This window comes from Phalacrocorax carbo, chromosome 4, assembly GCF_963921805.1.
Source record: "Phalacrocorax carbo chromosome 4, bPhaCar2.1, whole genome shotgun sequence".
Classification (NCBI taxonomy): domain Eukaryota; kingdom Metazoa; phylum Chordata; class Aves; order Suliformes; family Phalacrocoracidae; genus Phalacrocorax; species Phalacrocorax carbo.
Genome location: NC_087516.1, coordinates 28146471 through 28169281, shown reverse-complemented (window position 1 = coordinate 28169281; position 22811 = coordinate 28146471). Strand labels below are relative to the sequence as shown.

At 37.9% G+C, this 22811-nt stretch overlaps 1 protein-coding gene across 2 annotated transcripts; it reads right to left on the bottom strand.

Annotated features, from left to right (window-relative positions):
- Window positions 1-1240: 1240 nt before the first annotated feature.
- GUF1 (GTP binding elongation factor GUF1) lies at window positions 1241-22114 on the bottom strand. Of its 2 annotated transcripts, XM_064449367.1 has the most exons (17): window positions 21680-22114; window positions 20532-20643; window positions 18840-18988; window positions 18543-18623; window positions 16516-16593; window positions 16193-16276; window positions 15643-15707; window positions 14356-14559; window positions 12636-12775; window positions 11305-11428; window positions 10798-10930; window positions 9127-9270; window positions 8011-8144; window positions 6037-6138; window positions 3922-4041; window positions 2977-3013; window positions 1241-1769 (listed from the first exon to the last, which is right to left on the bottom strand). In XM_064449367.1, the coding sequence occupies exons 1-17, from the start codon at window positions 21815-21817 to the stop codon at window positions 1632-1634; spliced, it is 1983 nt and encodes a 660-aa protein (XP_064305437.1). In that variant the 5' UTR covers window positions 21818-22114; the 3' UTR covers window positions 1241-1631. The 2 variants fall into 2 exon arrangements, with proteins under 2 accessions (XP_064305437.1, XP_064305438.1); XM_064449368.1 differs by lacking the exons at window positions 14356-14559; window positions 15643-15707; window positions 16193-16276; ... (3 more) ...; window positions 20532-20643; window positions 21680-22114 and adding an exon at window positions 13866-13999.
- Between the last annotated feature and the right edge of the window lie 697 nt (window positions 22115-22811).

The following is a 22811-nucleotide window of genomic DNA, read 5'->3' as shown; positions in this document are numbered from 1 at the left end:
TAGCTTCTGCCTTATTCCTCAGTGCAGAGCCAGTACTTTCTTTTACGTCTATTTAAAGGAATAAAAATATAACAGTTTTGCTTTAGTTCCTTTGCTCTTAGCACATACTACTATAAGAAAGTACAGATAAAGTTACCTCTATACTTTCTTAAATGCTGTCTTTTAAGATAGCATTCCTGTTAGCTTTTTTAGGAGAGGAATAATAATGATGTTAATGATAGAGACACTTTGTCCACAGCATACTTCCCAGCTTCAGTAGCTTATGTATCTATTAGAGATATGGGATATCTTGTTCATATCCAGATCTTTGGTTTTTTGATTTTAGAGCTGGAACAGCTCTAAAAAAAGAAAACAAATCACCAAACCCGAACAGAAACACAAACAAAACACAACTAAACAACAAAGCACTAAAGTATCAAAATTCTCTGTCCTTTTTCTGTAGACTCTGGGAGTAAAATAGGTTGAAAGGGACATTTGCAGGTGTCCAGTTCAATTCCACCCCTCCAAGGATTCTCCCAATTTATCCTTGTACTCGGGTTGAAATAAAAGAACTAGCTTATGATGAATCAATCTCAAGTTGTAGTTACAAGCCTAAATTTAAGAGCAACCTGTCCTGGTGATTGAGTACTTTGGTAGGTATTACTATAAATTTGTTCTCTAAAATACATTTAGTAACAAGAAGCGATGGTCTGTGAAGATGCAAATTAGTCCCTAAAGATCTAAAAAAATGAAAGCTGCTTAAAAGCTTTTGGAGGTGGCCATGGAGGTGTGAACACAGCATGGTCATTACCCCGTGTTAATGATTGCTTTGTTTACGATTCCAAAAGCAACAACTTGCATTAAGCACACTTAACTGCAAGTTTTCAAGTGAGAACTGACAACCTATAGTATGAGAACGATATATGTAAAACATCACACGTGCCCTAAGACATGTTCTAGCAAAGGAATTCTTTAGGGCCTGAATTGGTCTTATTGGTGGAGTAGTTACATACCTTGTGTTTTAATATACTAAGATTTACAATTTCTTTGGAGATTAGCATAGGTAGGCTGGATTCATGGTAAACTGACACTCTTTTAACAAGCTTAAAATAAATAGTGTGGTACATTAAAAAAAGTCACCATTAGGTTTTCCTGATGTGATTTCCCAACATCATCGTGATTTCCTGACAACAGCAACTTCAGAAAGTAAAACAGGAAGTAGATTGGCATTTTTGTGTCAACAGTTCAAACTTTTTAAAAAAAAACAAAACAAACTCCAGCAGTTTGTCTGTACGTACCTTTCAATTATTTTAATAAACTTTTTGCCACATTGTTCCTGTTCTCTCATAGATTTGCGATGCAAAAAAGTTGTTAAATTTTAAGTGTTAGAAGTATGAAAAAAATGAAATGCAATGAAAAACAATACAATTAAAACTTCTAGTTTCAGTTAAGTCAACTTTAATTTTTTAATAATCTACAAGTATCTGTACATTTTAAGTACACAGTCCTTTCAATTTCTGTTCCCACATATATTTAATTTACACCATTTAAAGTCAAGTATGTTCCCTCTCGCAGTGATAAATTATACATTAGCTCATCATGCCACTGTCTACAAAAAGTTGAGAGAATAATCAGTTGCATGTCACTGATCTCTATTTGTCAGTTTGTCTCTTTAAAACATGTATAAAGGCATCTCTTGGTACTTCCACGTTGCCAATTTTTCTCATCAACTTCTTCCCTTCTGCCTGCCTCTTTAGAAGCTTCATTCTTCTTGTAATGTCTCCACCATACTATAAAAAGGAAAGGTGTTTTAGTAGGTTTAAATGCAACTACAGTATATTCCAGCAACACTAAACTCACAGAATCACAGAATGGTAGGGGTTGGAAGGGACCTCTGGAGATCATCTTGTCCAACCCCCCCTGCTTGAGCAGGCACACCTAGAGCAGGGGGCACAGGAACGCGTCCAGGTGGGTTTTGAATGTCTCCAGGGAAGGAGACTCTGCAACCTCCCTGGGCAGCCTGTGCCACTGCTCTGGCACCCTCACAGGAAAGAAGTTTTGGGTTTTTTCCTCATCAAGGGCTTAAAAATAGAAAGGCTAGTTATATTATGACAAAAGATTATTTTATACTCCAAAAAGTTATCCCAAAAGGCCACTAGTTAAAGAAGAACAAGGGAGCACCTATGCATTTTCATTGAGGGTTGAATTCAGTTACCTAAACATACACATTCACATAAATATGGCTGACATTAGACACAACCTATGAAACATCTGCACCCCCTTGGAACAGCAGCAGGATGCCAGCTCAGATACACTGGGCAGCCTGACTAGCACTAGGTGCTTATGTCTAGATAAGTTAACTGAACCCTTATATACAATGTGGAACAAACACTATCCCATGAATGTACCTAGCTGGTAAGGGACACCTGTTGAATTTTTCCCCAACATGTTCGCTTCAGAGAGCTAAAGACAAGTAAGAGGCATCATGTTTTTCCTATAGCTTTGTCCAGTCTTGTTGATGGTCAACTACTGGATATTTAAGGACTTGTCATGATGTATTACTGAAAACCCAAATAAATCAGTCTCTAAAGAAGCACTTTTATAGTTTCTTAAATCACCTGGAAAAAACAATTTAAGAAATATGTGAAGTCACACGTATGTGTGTTTACACACACGTATATTTACTGAATATCTACAAGTTAGAAAACCGTGAGGAGACAGGAGTGAACAGACACACTCGAGTTCACTCTGAGCATGTGATTTTGAAAAAGCCATTACTCCTTCTGATCCACTCCTACTGCAAGCAGCGAACTAGAGGTTACATGAGTTGAATTTTAAAGTAAAAGCTCAGAGGTATCTGTTAATATTCCATTGACACTTAAGAGCACAAGCAGAACGTGTCTTTGCTGGGTTTCTAGGAAAAGATAGGCCTATCACATTAGCAAGACTCTTAAGTTTACACACATCAGAAACATCAAAAAATGGAAAAATACCTACACATTTTGCCACAACATTTTTTCTGTATGCTTTCAGCCTGTAAAATAAAATAACATATGTACTTTGACACATTAGAACATTTCCTATATGTGAAGCTAAATTCTGAGTTGTCAAAATGCTAAGCATTTTTCTACTGGTTTTATATGATACATTGGCATCATGACATTTCCATGGTTTGTATACAGAAGACAAAGTTCTACACAGAAAACTTAATTCACATTTCTCAATTCTAAAGCTATCCCTTAGGGTATATAATATGTACATAAAAATTACAATTTTGCCTTTTCATCTAGGATTCCTGTGATTCACAGTAAATATTACATATGTGTGTATATAGATACGTACACACAAATTCTTAGAGCACCTCTGCTTCGACCCCTACCTTTAATTCTTTTACCACAATTAAAGTCTTATTTAAATGGCAACAGCAAAAACACAACAAGAAACACAACATCAAGGAAACAGTTTGCTCTGAAAGAAGTTAGTGCTCCTAAGAAATAGTTGTGTGTTCAGCTTACAACGTATTTCCTTTGAATAGCACAGTTCAGGGTTTTTTTTTGCTGATTCCACCAGAGGTTAAACTATTCCACAACTAGCTAATTTTTTTCAGTAGTAAGAAACTTTCCACTGCCAAAGAGGAAGTGGGTACACAGGGGTTGCAAATTACACTCTACCCACTAAGTGCAATGCTGACCACAAGTAATTAAAAATAAAAAATACATTTTTTCAATTAAATTTATACGAAGTCCTTAGTCAGAGTCACAGCTCAAATGTTTTGGACCCCAAGAGGTCCAGTAGCATATACAAGAAAAATATGACTTTACAGTAAAATCCAAGTACCGTAACGTATAAAATTATTTCGGTAGGACATTAAAAGCCCATATTTTAAGTAGCTTAAAATACAGCGGGGGGAAGCAGGGAAGGAAACAGAAGGGCATCACTTACGTTTCTCTTGCAATTATTTTCTTGCCAATAGCAGCCTGGATGGCTATTTCAAACAACTGTCTAGGTATAACATCTTTTAAACGTTCACACAGGAATTTACCAGTAGCATATGCCTTATCACTGAAAAAGAAAGTCACCAGTGTTTTCAGAAAGAGTTCAGAAGAGTAACACAAATCCAAAAATATATCCGTAGACTGAACTGTTTGATTAAAGGATTTTAGTAAAGGCTTTCCTCTTTTTAACTCAAAAGATAAGCTGATCAGATCATAATTTTACATCTAATCAGTGGTCTGCATGTCACCTGTTACATACAGATAAGATTCTATTAACAGAAGTTATTCAAATAAATTCAAAATATTTATTATAAACACCCTGATTATCTATCACACTGAAGCCATTTTGAATACTGTCACAGCTTCAAAAAGAATTTTAAACTAAAAGGTCGACTATTTTCCTTGATTGTAGGCCCAAAAGATCAAAAGATCTACAGATCACATAAATATTACTAAAACATCAGGTTTTACCTAATAAGAAAAAAACAAAAAAACCCACATTTTAACGTACTTCTGTCATCTGCTAATAAAAATTACCCAACTATACTCAGCATCTGCATATGCTTCTTATTTTGGAAAGAGAAAATGACAAAAGGTCTAAAGAAGCTATTAAACGGACGCTTTCATAAGCCATTGAAAAGAAATGGATCTCTTCCTTCGAAAACATCCATATATAGTTAACATTTTTTAGCAGCGTACAGCTGAAAATGTTTTAAGTTTTCATGTAGCAATAAGTGACTCCCTGGTACCTGTATAAAGCAAAGAGTTTAAGCATGAAGTACTTAAGGAATGTTCATTAAGCAGTAACAGTTTTAGAACATACAGATATTTATTTGTAAAATTAGGACAAATAATAATGGCTAGCTTAATACTGAGCTTACAGTAAGCTCAGTAATTCTCTGTAAATGTAATTCAGCATAATTCTTTTTATATAGACAGATAGAGTCTAGTTACAGTGAGAGGACTCTGAGGATAACTGAAGCAGGAGCACAATGAATGCTGTCTACAAGTGAAAAAAATTATTTGTAATCCAAAGCTAAAAGAAAGGCTATCATTAGTTTTAGTTAGTGAAACAGTTCAGGGGTGCAAGCTAAAACTGATCAAGAAACACATGTTAAAGGAATAACTAACTTTTTACTTTGAAAAGGTGCAAAATGGAGTGGCCAACCTTGCAAGAGGTGCAGGTAGATCGCTAAACACTGCTTATTTGTGAAAAACACATTAAGTAGCAAGCGTATACGAGGGAGTTATTCTACTCCAGCCCTATAATCTTTCTGAATAAAGTAAGGGTTTCATTTTCCTACGTTGACCTTCTGAATTTAAGAAATTCCAAGGATTTCAGGATTGCCGTTATGTAAAATATGAAAATGTACAAGTTTTGAGCAACTACAAGTTAGCATTTTAAGAAGAAAGCAAACAAACAAAAAACCCAAAACCCTCACCCAATCAAAAAAAAAAACCCAACCCAAAATTTGATCTCAGAATTACTGGAAACAGATGCTGGTGTTAGAGCAGGGAGCCTTATAAAGACTTTTTGAGAAGAAAGCAAGGGGTGCGGCTGGAAACAGGAAGGCATTATTCTAATCAGCAAACCAGTAATTCCTGAGAAACTTACAGAAACTGAATCATTTCAGGAAAAAATTCTGAGGTAATTATACAGAGTAAACATTTGCATTCTCCTGGTACTCTGGCTGGAGACAAGATAACAACAAACTTCTATAGCACAGGAATTTCTGTGAGCATAACATCTTTTTTTTTTTCAGTAGTAAATAATAAGCGCCATAAACAAATCATCTGGCATCTCAGACTCATCTGTAGTTAATTTTTCCAGCCCCTTCAAAGATCAGCATTTTGTATTTCCTTCTCTTCCCTGCCCTACATTACCACAAAAATATCATATCTAGCACTTAAATGCCTCTTTGTCGGATCATCTCCAAAAGTCGTGATGTGGTGAAATCCTCAACGCTGTTTTCATACATATATATGTATTACTAATATATGACAACTATGTTTTCATTGTACATTAACAGGAAGTCATATTTCTTTGGAATAGAGAACCTACTTGTGTATGATCGTTGCCAGTTCTTCAACTGGATTTCCATTTAGAAGAATATCCATTTTGATAAGGTCTGCTGTCTGGTATCCTGCATCTTCATAATCAAAACTAAACGAAAGCCATTTAAAAGTTAGTGATGATTTTGTAAAAATTATATTCTGCACTCTTTGTTCCATAAATTTTAAGTTTTAGACACATTTCTCAATAAAACACTCAAACTTTCTATTAAAGTAGGAGCACAGTTTTAAGTATTTCTCCCTTATGCAAGGGTGGACTAGAAATTTACTGCAGATAAATCTCTATCTCCAAGGCAACAGAAGATATCATCCTGTCTTCCAGCTACTGAGCAAGGTAAATCAACCAAAAATCTACATTCTTACTGCACTCCCTGCAAGAGTTCATTCAAACACTTCTTTTCTATCAGCTATTAGTTCCTTAAAGCTCCAGGCAACAGAACCCTTCAACACACCTTCTGAACAGTAAATATCCTTGATGTCACACAAATCAAACAGTAACGCTGGATTGTTTTCTTTTCATCCTCTCATTTGACAGTTTTTACATGACCCCTATTATCATTCTCACTGACAACAGAGTTTTCCTCTTCATTTCCAACCATATTTCTCCTTTGGTAGGTATGGGCCTTTGCTGTCTTGTGTGCCAGTTTGCAAAAATTCTTAAAATGGAGGATATGCAGAGATATAGGTATGTTGTAACTGTATCTATATAGTGTGTGTGTATATATACCTGTCTTGTATGTAAATATAAATGTGGAGAATGCCAGTACCACTAATCTGGTCAGATCTGAAATATCAGAGCAGAGGGGAAAAAAAATCCTTAGAGAGTATTTGAAAGTACTTCTACCTTAATTGGCTTAGATAAACCATAGTTGTGTGAAGATTCATATAACAGAAGTATGATTACCGAGGGCATGAAATACACTAGCAACATTAGGTAGTCAATTAGGAAATAAAAATCACACCTGTATCAAAGGAAACCCAGCATAATTCTGCTAATGAGGTAGCTTCTTGATAAACCGATTGGTTTTTATCTAGTTGGACAGCTAGATCCTGAGAAAATTCAAAATCTCCATCCCCTTGTTTCTTCTACCTGTCCTTCTTGCCCCACCACTTTTGCTTATGCTTCAAATATATACAAACCAAGGCAAAACACACCTTACCTTTATAAGGCATATTTAAGAAAACACAAACTCAAACGGAATTCAGTCCTTCATTAAGTCATTTTTATGCTTATAAAATGAATAATGTAATTAGGTATACCAATTCCTGTCAAAATGTAATATATCTTACTGACAACATGTCTACATACCAAGTTTGTTAAGAACTGTTGAGTCTCCTGTGGCATAAGCCCATCTGCCATGAAACACTTTCCATTAAACTCACAGAGGCTCTTCACAAACAACCGAGGATTGTTCTAGCCTTTGAATTTATAGAATCTACCCACACCAGACATTTTGTTTCAAAATACAGACGACTGACTCTATTCGCATAATAAAGCATGTAAGTAAAGTAAGTGTTGTTTGTTTTAAATATGGTTTGTGGAGTGCTTTTACTAGCTTTAAAGAATCAATATTTGGTTATTGTCCCTTTTCCACCAATAGACAATACAGTAGGAAGTACATTTTCAGTGATTTTTTGGTAGAAAATGCCCACTGTCATGTCAGACAAGTAAGAACCATCTAGATCTTACTCATCTAGATGAGCGAGTGCCACTCTAAGTCACACTTGAAAAATACATGCATCACCAAAGGAAATGATTAGTAGGTACTGATGCACTTTTAGTGTTTTTCAGACGTATTTCCATCTGCTTTCACATTGAATCTAATTAATTAAAGGTCAAGTAAGACTCAGTTTGCAGCACCATCATAAAAGAATATTCTTCACTTGTGCCCTTCCATGTCATCTCGGATCTTTTGTCATTCAAGGTCAAGGGTGGGGAAGGGGGAACAGAGGAGGTAGTTACCTTGCATAACCAGAAGACAGAGACTTAAGAGCATCATAAAAATCCACCACAATTTCATTCAGTGGAAAGAGGTATTTTAGTATAACCCTGTGTTCATCAATGTACAACATATCCTTCTGGACTGCCCTATGATCCTAGACAAATAAAAATTGTTTCAGTTCCCCTTGACAAAAGTTTTCTACAAATAAATACAAAGCAAATTAAAATAAGCAGCTATCCAGTCTTCCACACTTCAAGCCCCAAAGCAGCTTTTTTATTGGTAGTCTGCTGAAGTCCCAGAACAAACTGCAGCACCATAATAAATGAAGTGGCTGTAACTTAACTGGTTGAATGATTCAAGTCTATCCTCTCTAAAAGCTGAATTTCCAAAATCCTTAATAGCTTCTGCTTACTGCTGCCTTTTAAATGTAGAATTATTTGGCCATAAAATCCCACGGAAATTAGCTTTTCACATACATTGGAGTATTACACAGTAGGACTCACAGGCTCATTGTCTTTTCTGCCAGAAGGGCGTTCTTAAAGTTATTTTAGGAATTCTTTTTAATAGATCTTACACTTCACTGTACTGACTTACAAGTACTGTACTCTTTTGTATTATGTATTTTGAAATGTTAAAAGCTGAAAAAATATTGTGAAGAAAAAAGACAATATACAAGGCAGTTAAAACATTTTTCGTTAAAAATATTTCAGATACACTTGGGGAAATGTGTTTGGCCATCACTATCATATATGTACTCCAGTGAAGTACTGAAAACACATGAAGCCTCATTACGGGTTAACAGAAGTTGTATTTCCATGAATATAAGTGTAAAAAACAACAGATCTTATTTTCCTGCTGCAGATTCCATCCTTTCAGGAAAACCAAGTAGCTACAAATTTGTCTAGTACAGGATGCTTGACCAGGTACTTACTGCCACTGAGCTTCTTTACTAACTTTCAGTATAAGGATTTTGTGGTTCAGAAGTAAATTTTACACGTAAAAAGTTCAAAATATTTTATTTGAAAAATATGTAATAATTACTGTCAAAGATACTCTTCAATAGTATCTAGTATCTTCACTTTAAGTATATGAAGGGTTTAAAAATGCAAATGGCAAAACTAAAACTATATACCAACCTGACACAAAGCAATTATTTTCCCAATATATTCCTGAGGTGTTACAATAGTACCAAGAACAGTTGGCTCCAAATATTCAGATACTGAAAGTTTATCAGGAAACTGAGCAGGGTTGATAATAGTGACCTCTGCTTTACCATACTCCTGAAAACAAACAAACAAACAAAACAGATACTGCAATTTTACGAATAATTAAGACCGAATAGAAAAGGAAACAAATATAGCATTGAAAAAATATGCTAAAAAATGTTTCAATTGCTTGGAAATGCTTGTGAATTACGCAACCCGAATTCATACCAAGTACAATTTTTGGAAGAGGTTTCTACATCACATATAGAAGTCCCTGATCAGCACACCTTTAAACATTATTATATAGAAAGCTAATAGGAATTACTTTTCACTAGGAAAATATTTTTTAAAAGAATTTTATCTAGTGAATTTTAAAGGGAATAAATGCTTAGAACTAGGACTACAACCCAGAGTTATCCATAGAAATCCAAAAGCCTTTCTGTCCATCTTTTCATTTCTCTCTCTTGCCTGTAGAGCATGGATATTCCTTCTTCCACCACCTTCCTCCACCCTGATCTTGTAAGGTATAAGGTGCATCTTCAACAAAAGACCTGCTGCAAGTATTCTGGAGTTTGGTGATGGGGCCATTCTTCTCTAAGTAGAATTTTGGGTTCTGGCTCCCTTACAGGCTGAAGTGGCCTTAGAAATTACATCCTTTATTCCTGTACAAATACTTTCATGACCTTTTTTTTTTTTAATCCAACATCCTGATAGGCGCTGGAGTTATCCTTCTGAAGTAAGAATAAAAGGAAGGTCATGTCTCTCATCGTGTACGTACAACCCCCCCCGCCCCCATGCACCAAAGCAAGCAATTATATCGCTTTCCACTGACGAGGCAGTGTTCCTGAACAATGACGCTGCTTCCAGCCCTGTTTGAAAAAATTTTCCCACATCAGCAATCCAGAATCACTTACGCACTAAAGGTGTCAACTATTTCATTCACAGCTGCTACACTGCCTAAGCAAGAAACCAAAATAACTGGAGGGAAAAAAGGGTCTATGCCTTATACTTTGCCAGTACAGCTGTTTGGAATTTTCTGCATCTTTAGAGGAACAGGTTGGATAACAAGGAGCCAAACTATTTAAAGCCTCCTCTGTCAGCAGGTGCTCTTAACTCCAACTCTCTCCCTAAACTCACAGTAATTTCCTTTGCACCCAGTTCAAAGAAGTTTGCACATGCCTGTTTTGCTGTGATCAAAAACTCACTTGCCTTCACTAGCCCCTGCCCATCTACAGTAGCGTTACAAGCTATTCCTAAAAATGTTAATGTTTTCTGAATGATAAAGCCCAGGAGACTATTTCACCTGCTTTAAACTCAGTCCAGTCAGTATGCACTGAAAAGAATATGAATGTGTCCCTTTATTCCCATTTTCATTTTCAAGGACAGGTGTAAGACATAAAAAGAGAGTGCTTCAAGTGGAAGGGGAAAGGAAAGCTAACATTCTTTAAAAAAATTCCATTAAAAAAAGTTTTACATGAAATATTGGTGTTTCTAAGGTTTACCATAAAATAAAGTACTAGTCTACGTTAAAAAAACAAGTGCAGATGTTTTATTATAGGAAGCTTTTAAGCTACTTACATAAAGCTGTAATAAATAACATACCTTTATCAACTTTGCTGAGGAAAGAATAGCTTTGTAAGGAACTGTAGGTGCAGTTAAAATAACAGACATGTTATACTCTTGCTCCAAACGTTGATTAAAAACTTCCATATGTAAAAGACCAAGGAAACCCAACCTGGAAAAAAAATACCCTGTTGCTAAAAGTATTTGTATATCCCCTGGAATTTCACAGTGGGCTTTTTTCCCCTCCAGCTTGTTCACACTCCTAGTCCGGCAATATCAGGCACAGCAAACAATCTCCAAAAGACCAAATGATCCTACAGTTGAATAGTGTGAGTCTTTGAGAACAAAAACTATCAATCATAACAAATTGCATACTCTGCACAAATATGGAATGTCAGAAAATCAAATGCTTTTGGTCTTTACCTACCATTAATTTGAATTAAACTGCCTAATCTTGAATTCATTTTCTTTCAACCTGCAGTTGACTTAAGCCTGCATTCTCAATTTACAAACAGTTCCAAAATGAAAGCAGTATAAAAGCCTCACCTCCATCCAGCTCCTAAGGCAAGGCTACTGTCACGATGAACAGTTACACTGGAGTCGTTCAATGTTAGCCTTTCCAAAGCACTTTTGAGATTATTATATTCTGTTTGATCTACAGGATACATTCCTGTCAAAACATATTAGATAGAAGTGACGTGATAGAGAGATTTATCTAGCTTAGCTTTCAAATATGCCTTTTACAGTGAACACAGTAATGAAATCAGAAATAGCTTACTTTCTGTTCCAACTTTTTTAAAATGTGAAAAACAATACAAGGAAGTTTTTTCCCCCCAAAATTAATTAAAATGTAATGGAGTTTTAGACTACCTCATAAAAACAGTACTTAACATTTAAACCATAATGGTAAGGATACTGTACTCATCCTTCAGAGTTGTGGAAGGTGCACAACCTAGTACAAGCATTGTTTTGCAGGACTGCAGCGTAAACATATAGCTTAAGCATAAATGAATAAGCAGACAAACTTCACTGAGGTGTTCCTTCAAAGGTAAGAGCAAACGGCAAAAAGAAAATTTGCCATGTCAAAGTTGTGAATGTTTCTATAATTTTTTGAAACTAATAAAAAGCAGCTGTCTGTGTAATTACTGCCTGAAATAGGTTCTACTGTACCACTTTTCACATCACAATGTGTTCAGAAAATGTAGATTGCTATACACCAAGAAGCAACACAAATGCACACAAAAAAATTTTACAGGATTACACTTTTCTACATTCATTGACAGACAGCATAATCTCCATGAGACAGTTCAAGTGACTTTCCAACACAAGTCTAGAAAGTGATCTATAGAATGTACTACTTCCTAAAGCCATCTTCCACAGCATTTGCGGTAGTTACTGAAGCTGGTGGCAACAGCTCAACAGAACTATTCAAGCTTAAAAAGTCAAATATTTTGCAGAATCATTCTGAATATTAGCTTTGGTTAATATCACCATATTTAACAAAAATTAAACAGCTGCTAAGCTTTAAAAGAAAAAAAGATTTCACAATAATTATGGAAACCTGGTTATCAAGATGAAGAATTCCAATAAATGGTCTTCATTTTTTGAAGTCTCAACCCTTCTTAGAAGCAGTAATTGTGGCTAAAAATATGTTAGTCTTATATTAATCTAAAACCAGTCTGTAACTATTATGAATCTTGCCTGTTGAAAATTACACAAAGGTGTAAAAATGATGTGCCCCTCTAGCTTAATTTTGTTAAAATTCTAATCCTCACAACTCTTAATATACACATGTTATTTTAGAAGCTCTAACAGCTCTCTTAATCCTGTTACTGGGGAAAAAAGTAATTCCACTTTATTATCAGTTTACCCCTCACCTGCAAAAACCATTGGCTTCACTGACTTAAAGCCAGGCAAAGGCTCCACTGGCTGCTTATACCAAAACAGCGTGTCTCCTATTTGGGCTTCTGTTACTTCTTTCATTCCAGCAATCAGGTAGCCCACCTGTCCAGCATATCTAAATAAAATTGGCATTATATGGACGTGCTTCTTGGCATTATGAGTATTTCTGCTATTTTCCCCACTTGCCTTAGCCCAGACAGAAATTCAAATAAATCACCCCTCTAAAAGTCCATACACAGTCCAAAAGGCAAATTTAAGTTGTTTCTCCTCTGAGCTGTAAACTTTATCTCATGGGACAAACTGTCTGTTGACTCAATTAGCTCTATTTCTGTTACAGTTAAACAGTACATTTATAGTTCTGGATTTTGAATTCTGTGCTACTCCCAGTTTGAAAGCTGGAGCTAGAAGGAAATTCTCAAGGATCTATGAAACAGAACCCAGCTGCCACCACAGCAGGTTTCACATGCTAAGTGGCACAAACAACAAAAGGCAAATGTCTTCATCAGCACTTAATGCTGTTCAAGAGAAGAACCCATAGTGATAAAAAGTATCAATGTACTAGTTTTGGCTGGGACAGTTAACTTTCTTCGTAACAGCCCCATATGGTGGTGTGATTTGGATTTGTGAATAAAATGGTGTTGACGACACACCAGTGTTTTAGCTATTGCTGGATAGTGCTTGCACAGTAGGAAGGCTTCCTCTGTTTTTCACTTTGTCACCCAGACAAACAGGCTAGGGCAAGAGGTTGGGAGGCGACACAGCCAGGGCAGCAGACCGGAAATGACCAAAGGGATATTCCAGGCCATAGAACATCATGCTCAGCAATAAAAAACAAGGAGCATAGTCTTTCCAAGGTGGCCGTTGCTTGTACGCTAGCTTGTCTGGTAGTGGTCGGTCTGCTAGCAGGAGGTGGTGAGTAACCGATTGTCTTTGCATCACTTGCCCCTGCCCCGCCACTTTTCTTCTTCACTTATTTAACTGTCTTTATGCCGACCCATGAGTCTCTTCTCACTTTTGCTCTTCTAATTCTCTCCCCCACCCCACTAGGGCTGCGGTAGCGAGCAAGTGGCTGGCTGGGTGCTTACTTGCTAGCTGGGTTCGACCCTCCACACACAGTAACATAGTCTCACTGAGAATCTCCCAAGAAAGTAATTAACACACACTTGGATGCAAGCTGATAAAGCTTCTCCACTAATTCTAAGTACCTGATTTTCTTCCCACTGCTGCCATGAGGAGCCAGTTTCTGGAAGCTGTTGCATTCATGGATTTTAAGTTTTCCACCCTCAAAATATGCTGCAGCAATAACTAAGATGAAGCCCCATTCCCTTCCACTCTCAAACAAGGTAGCTCCTAGAAATAAATTGGACAGCTGAATAAGAATATCAAATGCTAGTCTTAAAAAAAGCTAGCTGTCCGGATGTTCCATGTACTACAGATGACAGAATGGCTTCCTCCCCCTAGCAGTGCCCAAAAAGCAGTCACCAAAAGCTTCTGCCTTAGCATGCCCAAAATGAAATACCACCAACACTGAGCATTAAATTAATAATCATAAAAAAACCCACCACCAAAGACAAAAACAAACACCCCAGACATCTCTTGGCCTTTAACACTCAAAGCAAAAATGAAACAGAAATGCAGGATTTTGTATCTTATACCAATTTGTGATTTGTTCCATTGAAAGAAATTTTTACTTACAGTTTATGCGTTGGCTGCTCATTTGGAGTCAGGATTCCAACCTCATTCACTTCATATCTTTTCTTTGTGTGTGCAGACACAATTTTATGCCCTTTCTGAACCTCCCCACCAAAAAGTGCAATGTTAGCTATGACGCCTCGGTAGTGGTCAAAGGTGGAGTCAAATACTAAGGCTTTCAATGGATCAGAAGTGTTACAGTGGGGTCTGTCACACAAAATTTAGAAAAATGTATTAAGCAGTGTGTTTTTCATTCCATATCAAATCAGCAAGCACCCCCATACCAAAAACTTCCAGATTAAAATAGATAAAACTACTGAGTAATTTTCAATAAACACGCACCAGACACCATTTCAGTGTTTTACTATTATGCAGCAAATCTTTACATTTTCTTCCACCCATGTGCAATCGCAGTATAAATAGAACAAAACCAAATGTGTATTCATCGTACCCATTTCACAACAGGTGAAACTGAAGCTTAAAATATGATATTACAGGGAAACAAAAATTCAACAGCTGAATTCCAACAGCTAAGTCGTTGGTTTTCTTTAAAAAAAAAGTCCACTGATATTTTGGTTTTGCCATCTTTCAAAGAAACTTAATCTTGGATTTTCATTGTGGTTTCTTTTACCTGTAGTTATTAACTAATATGAGGGCTACAACATTAACTAATATGAGAAGTACAACGTTAACTAATATGAGAACTACCATTATTAGCTAACAGTAGGAAAAAACGACCGAAAAGCAATATGCTGATTGAAACTGAACTGTAATTCAACAGCTTTGTCATCAAGTTCCTAGATAAAGGTCTATTTTAAAGGTTGGGTTCAGGATATGAAACTCTAAACATAGCAGAGCTCTAAACTCTACACACAATGCAATGTTCAAAAGGAGAAACAACACACATAGCTCCTCAAACACTGAGTTTCATGGAAGCTGCATAAACATTCATAGAGGTATCACCTTTAGTAGCTCACCTCTCATCTTTCATATCACACTGAATTAATTTTCCTCTCCCACTTCTTCAAAATAAAGAATTCTTCTCTGATGACATTCACACATTCATTTTTTAAAAGGCATCTCAAATCTGAAGTGTCTTTTTTTTCTGATTTGCAGTTTGAAACTGACAACCAGCTCTGATATTAGATTTGTCTCACATCTCTTTATAAAGTATTAACTTTAAATCAGATTTATATTTCAGTGCAAAACTAGTGCCCTTATACTGTACAAATGCAACTCATGGTTTCCTAATTAACCTTACAAGGTTTCACAACTAAATACAGAACTTACGGTGGAATCTTCTCAATGACCTTTTGAAGAACTTTTTCAACATTTGTTCCTTGTTTAGCAGAGATCTAAAACAAGTACCACAACAGTTTTAAGACATGCCTTACATTCATTCAGTACCTATTAAGCAGCGTCACATCTGCTTAGACAGTTTTGGTGCCCACAGATAACCCTACCCATAAAAGCACTCTGAAGCACACTTTATAACTCTCTTACTACGAAATGCTTATTATAAATCATTCTGTAACATCTTTTTTTTTCTCTCCCGAATGGCAATTGTTGTCACAATGAAAGTGAAAACAATTTACGGACCCACAGTGAGAAATAATTTAAAATCTATCTGATGCCATTCATGAAGACATACTAAAATTTTTAACTGAGAAGTATGTTCTCCACTCTTGTTTTCCAAGAGACAATCTTTAAAGTAAGTCATTTATGTCAGACAAAGACAGATGACACCCTGGTGATTTACTACACATACATGTCTTTCATTAGGTACAAAGCAGATACAGATATACAACCAGCCATGTTCTAAAACTTCAAGAGGTCTTACCCTTACACATTCATCTATAGGGATATCAAACAGCTTCTCAATTTGTTTTTCAACTCTTTCAGGGTCTGCATTCTTCAAGTCAATCTGAAAAACAACAAACTGCTAAATATACAGGCAATCACATCTGCCATATGATCCAGCACTGTAGTTTCCAAAAACCAAGTGAAGGAACCTTTATATATTTATGAGTAAACCACAAAGTTCTTATTATATTCCAGCTATTTTTTCACTATATATTTCTATTTGAGGATACATCTTTTATGAATCTTCTATACATTTAAATAACCCGACTATTTAATATGAAACTGTAAAACCTTTATTACCTTATTTATGACAGGAATTATTGCAAGCTGTGCTTCAAAAGCAAGATAGAAGTTTGCCACTGTCTGAGCCTGAATACCCTAGAAAAAAGCATTTTAAAAAAAAGTTTAACATGGAATCTTCCTGGTTTTTTTTTTTTAAGTCATACTATGCAATATAATATTACTTTGCTATTCTATCCACTGCTTCATTTGGGGGATTGACAATAAGTTATTGATTATACACATTGCTGAGAAATAAAACAACTTTCCTAAGTATCATTTCTCCTAATCTGAATATAAGTAGACAAACTAATAATGCTGTATGTGTGACCACATACATGCAATTACTTTTAGATAACCCAGTATTATGCATTCATTATACAAAAACAGGTACTTTGTGCATATGTTATTTATTTCTGAATAACTAAGATCATAACAGGTAAGTCAAAAAGCAGATTCTTTGCCCACAACAAACTATTCACAAATGGACTATGACAAAGGTATGTCTATCATGGTAATAAGACTGTAGTTACTCCAGAGGGCAGGAACATACCTCCAACTTACCTTACAGTTCTTTTCAAAAAAGAAAACAAATTATAAGGTTTGTACCTCACTTTTCTTTGAAACAGATGGCAAAAAAACAGCTCTGATTAGGGTAAAAAGGAAGATTACCTTCCAGATCCAAGTACCAGACAAGAAAAAAACAAAAAGAGAGAGAGATACTACTGAATGAGATTATAAAGCTTATTGTCACAATCAGACAGAGAGTCCGAAGGGGGTGGGAAGAGAAGAGGCAAAAAGAGAAGCTTCTTGTCTTCCCCTTTGTTTACAACAGTTCAAGTGGAAAATTTCTTATATGGGGATGTTCACTATAGATATATGGGCCTAAATTTTTAGGCAACATAAAGAAGCAAAAAAATGATTAAAAATAAAAGAAGTATGCAAGACCTAAACCTTTAAAAAAGCCTCCAGAATTCAGGCCGGCAGGAGACACATTAGCAATTATAATGAAAAAGTTGAGGTTTTGAGTATTCTAGCTAAAAGGCAAATACAGAATACCAAATAATCACCTAATATTTAAATATGATATTTTAAATATATAAAAAGGTTAAATATAAAAACATCAGCACATTTAGAAAACATATTTATTACAGAAGCTTACTTAAGAAGGCCACTTCCCCACCAAGCTAGGAAGTAACAAGTGTTCGTAATCATTGAAAGGAAAAAAGTAGCATTCATTTGAGCCGTGTACAATCCCATCATAAATATGCCACAGAGAAAATGATTATAAAAATATTTCATGAGAACGTGCCCATGTTTAAAATCATGTTCCCAAAATCCTCATATTCTAGTCTGTTAACAGATTCTTCAAAATGTTCCTAGCACTGTACAAATAAAAGTACAACTAAGATCTCTTATTTCACTCCCATCCTATTATAGGCTTTGTAAAGTTCTGAGAGTATCACCTTACAAACATTTTACTCCCTCACTCTCCTGCTTCTCCTGAAAGATCAGTCAATAGCCTACTAATCTAGAGAATATAAAACTTCTCATGTTTCTAAAATAAGTTTATTCATATTCAGCTTACAGTGTCCTTTAGCTTTAATGTTGCCAGTATTGGTTTGTATTATTGACAATCAAAAACACAACAGCAATTAGTTGTAACTAACAGTGTGGTTGGTTGAACAAATCCCCAAGCTTTCCAACATGAAACTAAAGGTATTCAAATCGGTATTAGTACAACAGCTAAAAGTGGTACAGACTGCCATTTGCAAAGTTCATTCTCTGTACAAAATAAGATCTGATTCTTCGCTAATCCTGTGCTTTTATTTCTATGTCATGGAACTGCAGTATTCTAGCAACACACAAGTATTTGTCTTCAGATTTTTTTAAAACTCCCATTACTCTTCTTCTACAACATAATACTTTTATGGAGATAGACCAGGGACAAACACACCCATGGAAAAATTTAAACACTCCGGCCTAATCTTTCTAGCTTAAAGAAATTGCTGAAATTCTAAGCAGAAAACAAGAATTAAGAACTCCACCTCATTTGCATCCACTACAAGTATGACACCTTGACAGGCAGACAATGACCGTGACACTTCATAGCTGAAATCTACGTGGCCCTGTGGAAAAAAATAAGTATTTACAGTTTCAGGTATTTCTAGAGTCCTTTGCAAAGATTTCTATATTATGATGCTCTCATTTGTATATGTTCATCCAAAACATAATTCTTACAAAAAAAAGAAATTTAATAAACACAAACTGCCAGAAATCTCGTACTTTTCAATATAAAGACATTTAGTTTTGTTTGATTTGAACACTATTTATACTTAACTTACTGGCGTGTCAATAAGATTTAAGAGGTAGTTTACTCCTTCATGACTGTGAAAGAGAGATGCAGATTGTGCTTTAACTGTAATTCCTCTTTCGCGTTCCACTTGCAGTTTATCCAGCACTTGTTTATTATGGTGAGTTTTAGCAATTGTTCCTCAGATAAAAAAGAACAAAATAGTTTTATTACCTCATTTAGTACATTAGCTCTCAAAATAAATGATTCATGAAAATGCCATTAGCCAGGAGAACATGGAACTTGCAGCTGCAAATGAAGCTTTTCCATCTGATTAAGCTAAACTTAGATTTTCCTTTAGAAATAAAATTATGTTTCAACCCTTAACATTTGTTAAATAAATTTTTACATGTGTAGTTATATAAAATACTTTCCTAAATAAGCACAATACAAACCATCATGCAAGTCTACATTAGAGACTAAGGAGTAGCAAAAATTCCATTGCGTGCTAAATAATTTTGATGTTTAAAGAAATTTCACCTCCTATCACTGCAGAGCAGCTCCATGGCCCATGGCTCCAACAGTGCCAATCTCAATTGCATCATCATAGCACTTGATGGACCTGAATTCAAAACTCCATTCTACCACAGGCATCAGGTAAAATTGCCCGTAGAGACACACAGGAGGTAATCATGAAGAATAACTTTGATCAAAGCTTCTGTCCCAGGTTTTGTTTTGCTCATGCCTTAAATGAGAAAAGCAAGACCCATCCAAAGGGTATTTCTGAGTAGCTAATTTAAGCTCTGCTCTGAAATTAGACTCCTCTTGGAAGGTACAGCAATTGCTTTACAGCTTACCTTAGAGAACCCTCTAAGGCAACCTCTGTTTCTCTCTTCCAAGGAACACACAGTTTCAGAGTCACTTATAGCTATGGAGATCCCTTAGCACTTGCTTCTCACTTTCGCTTTAAAGGGGGATAGTTTTCCTTATCCTCAACAACACACAAATAAAAACACTGAAGTCCAAGAAGCACTCCGATGAGGACAAAATAAAAACATCTGAAGATGAAAGTAATACAACTTCACCAATACTTAAATGAAGGAAGAAGCATGTCTATATAGCAGCTGAGAATCTACAGAAGTTACACTTAATTACTAGCAGTTATTCTACACACTAAATCTAAACCCACATAGGGCTGTACATTTTTGAAACTTACTATCAGCATCATATCAGCTTCAGTACCAGTGAGCTTCACCATCATGAAAGGCAGTTGTTTATGGTTTGCTCACAACAGGACAAATCATTACTTTCATCTAAGTACAGGCAGCTGAAGTTCCTCTGTTTCAACACTTTTGAAAACCACTCTGTCCAGAATTCCCAGTCATGAGTCCCCAAACACTGCAGTAAACATCATAAACTTGCTGTGTACTGGTCTAATGGACGACTGGTCAGAAATGACAGGAGCATCTTGAACAAGGAAGCATATTCCTTTTCAGTCTCTTTCTAAAATACGTGCTTCCTTGAGTGAATTACACACTTCCTTACCCCTACTTGTAGAAAGACCTCAACCACTAAGTCCATCATATACACATCTGTAAAACTACACAACTGGCAGCCTAAAATCTCAAGCAACCTGGCACTAGAATAGCAAAGATATTAGAAATTGCAGTAACAATCAAAGCTACAGAAATTTACGCATCATGGTACACGTCAAGAAAAGGTAGTATAAAATGAGAACACTCACCTGTAATTTCCAACAGTCTGTCTGCTAATGTACTTTTGCCATGATCTACGTGAGCTATAATACTGAAGTTTCTAATGTTTTCAACAGGATATGCTGACATATCTAATTTTTCCTGAAAAAGAGAAATTTATTTTCACAAACCATGGCTACGGTCTCTACATACAATGACCTGCCATTTAAAAAGATTTAAAATTTTCTCTAGAAGAGGTATAGGTTGAACAGAGATACAAAAACTTAAATTGTCATCAGTGTTTAAAATGCTAGCACTTCATTTTAGTCATACATACATACTGATTATTCAGAATAATAAATAAGTATGCTGCAAAGTGTTGTGAAAGGTACTACGTTCTTATGCATATGCATAACATGCCTACAAAATGGAGTTGGAAAACTTAAAAAAACAGTTTCAAGTTTGTTAAACGACTAAACTTAATCCTTAAGAAAACTGGATTCAGGGGACCGTTAAGGACATGGTTATTCACAAGCACGATAAGAATACAGCAACATTACCTATGAGCTCAGGTAGCAGTGACATTATCATAAGGAGCAAGCAGACTTTGTGCAAAAAGAAGCTATAGGTAACGTTTATCTTGGCTAAATCAAAAAATTGCAGAAAACCAGTCTGACTTCCTTGTCTAACACACAGAAAGGTCTGACACTAAAAAACTCTTTGTGATATTCCTGTCTGTTTCAAGTAATACATTATGAAGAAAGGTGGCTTCTTTGCTTTTCAAAGCTTTCAGCATCAGGAACCAGGAGACCCCCAACAGCAGCCAGTAACACTTTACTGAAAACCTCTGCTCGCCGATTTTAGATGCACAAAGCTCATCTCTCTTGCACAGGCTACGCGTAGCAGCTCTGGGCCAGGCACAGAAAGCCAGCCCCGAGTTCTTTGCCAGCATCAATGCACAGCATTAAGCAGCATTATTTGCCGTGTCCCCTGAAGCATGCCTCGGCTTGGGACTGCAAGTCCTCCTACTGCCAAGGGGCCGCAGGCGCCCCTGCAGCGGGCGAGGGCTGCTCCGGGGTGGCATCGCCTGTCCGGAACGGCTGCCGGGAAGGCGCACAGGCCTTCGGGGACCCGCTGCAGGCCAGCACCGGGCCGCCCCCCCGCACCCCGCCGCTGCGGGGCATCCCCGCGGCCTCACCTCGCCGCGGGAGCTGTACGGCCGCGGGCAGGCCAGAGGCCCCGCGGGCAGCCGGGCCGGGAGGCGGCGCTGGGCGGCAGCGGGCCGGGGGCTCCGCAGCCGGGCCCACCACACCGCCGCCCGGCCGGCGAGAGCCATGGCGCTCGGGGTCGGCCTCGCACCCTCAGGCCGCGGCGGGGCGCCCGGCAGCCCCAGCCCGCATCGCAGCCCGCCTCCGCTCCGCTCCCCTCACTGCCGCGCCGGCCCGCACTAACGGCCGCCCAACGGCTGCCCAACGGCCACCCTTCCCGCGCGGGCTCGCTCCGACGTCGCCTAGCAACCCGCCCCACGCGCGGGAGGAGGCCGATTTCCACGGCACGAAGCGAACACGAGCGGCCGCCCCACGGAACGCGGCGCGCCGGAAGCGCTCCCCGGAGGCGCCGGAAGCGGCGAGAGCTCCGCCTCGTCCCTTCCTCGCTCCCTTTCCCCCGCCGTGTCGGCGCTGCGCGGGCGGCCGCGAGGTGGCCGTGGTGCTCCGGGCTGTCGCGACCCGCTCCGCCCCTCTCCCGCCTCCAGGCGGCGCGTCGGCAGCTGTCGGGGTGCCCCGGGAGCTGGCTTCAGCCTCGCCTCAACGAGGTGCTGAGGCGGCTGGGAGCCCGCCGCCTGCTGGGCCGCGCCCTGGCCTGCCGGTGTGCGGCGGCTGCGGCTCCCCGCCGGGGTGGGCCCGGCCGAGGACCCGCCGGGCGGGGTTCGGCCCCGGGCCCGAGCTGTGCCTGCGGGGTCTCCTGCAGCGGCCCCGTTGTAGTGCTTCAGAAGTGCAGAAGCTTCAGGAGAGCCCCCGCAGGGCGTTCCCCAAAACACCACGGCAGTTCGGTCCAGTTGCCATTATCTGGTGGCGTAGCAGCAACGGTTTCTGGGACGTCTTGCCCCTTCTAGGAGCCATTACTTACTTATAGAGAGTGTGAACTATATAAGTTTTACAAGTTTTTGGAACTTTCTTTTAATGAAAACTCTCACAAGGACAGCTTGGTTTGTGATATCAACGTCTCAGCGCTGCTGCAGGGCATAGAATGCTGTTTTCTTGAAATATTTACTGGCATTACAGAGGGATCTGTTGCCTTATATGTCTGTTGCTTTGTCAGCATATGGCTGG

Excerpts from the sequence above, each read along its gene's own strand:
- GUF1 (XM_064449367.1), bottom strand. The coding sequence starts at position 21,817 with ATGGCTCTCGCCGGCCGGGCGGCGGTGTGGTGGGCCCGGCTGCGGAGC. Across the intron at positions 10,931-11,304 it reads GCCTTAGGAGCTGGATGGAG|GTTGGGTTTCCTTGGTCTTT; the intron begins GTGAGGCTTTTA and ends TTTTTTTTCCAG. Across the intron at positions 9,271-10,797 it reads CCTCAGCAAAGTTGATAAAG|GAGTATGGTAAAGCAGAGGT; the intron begins GTATGTTATTTA and ends GTTTGTTTTCAG.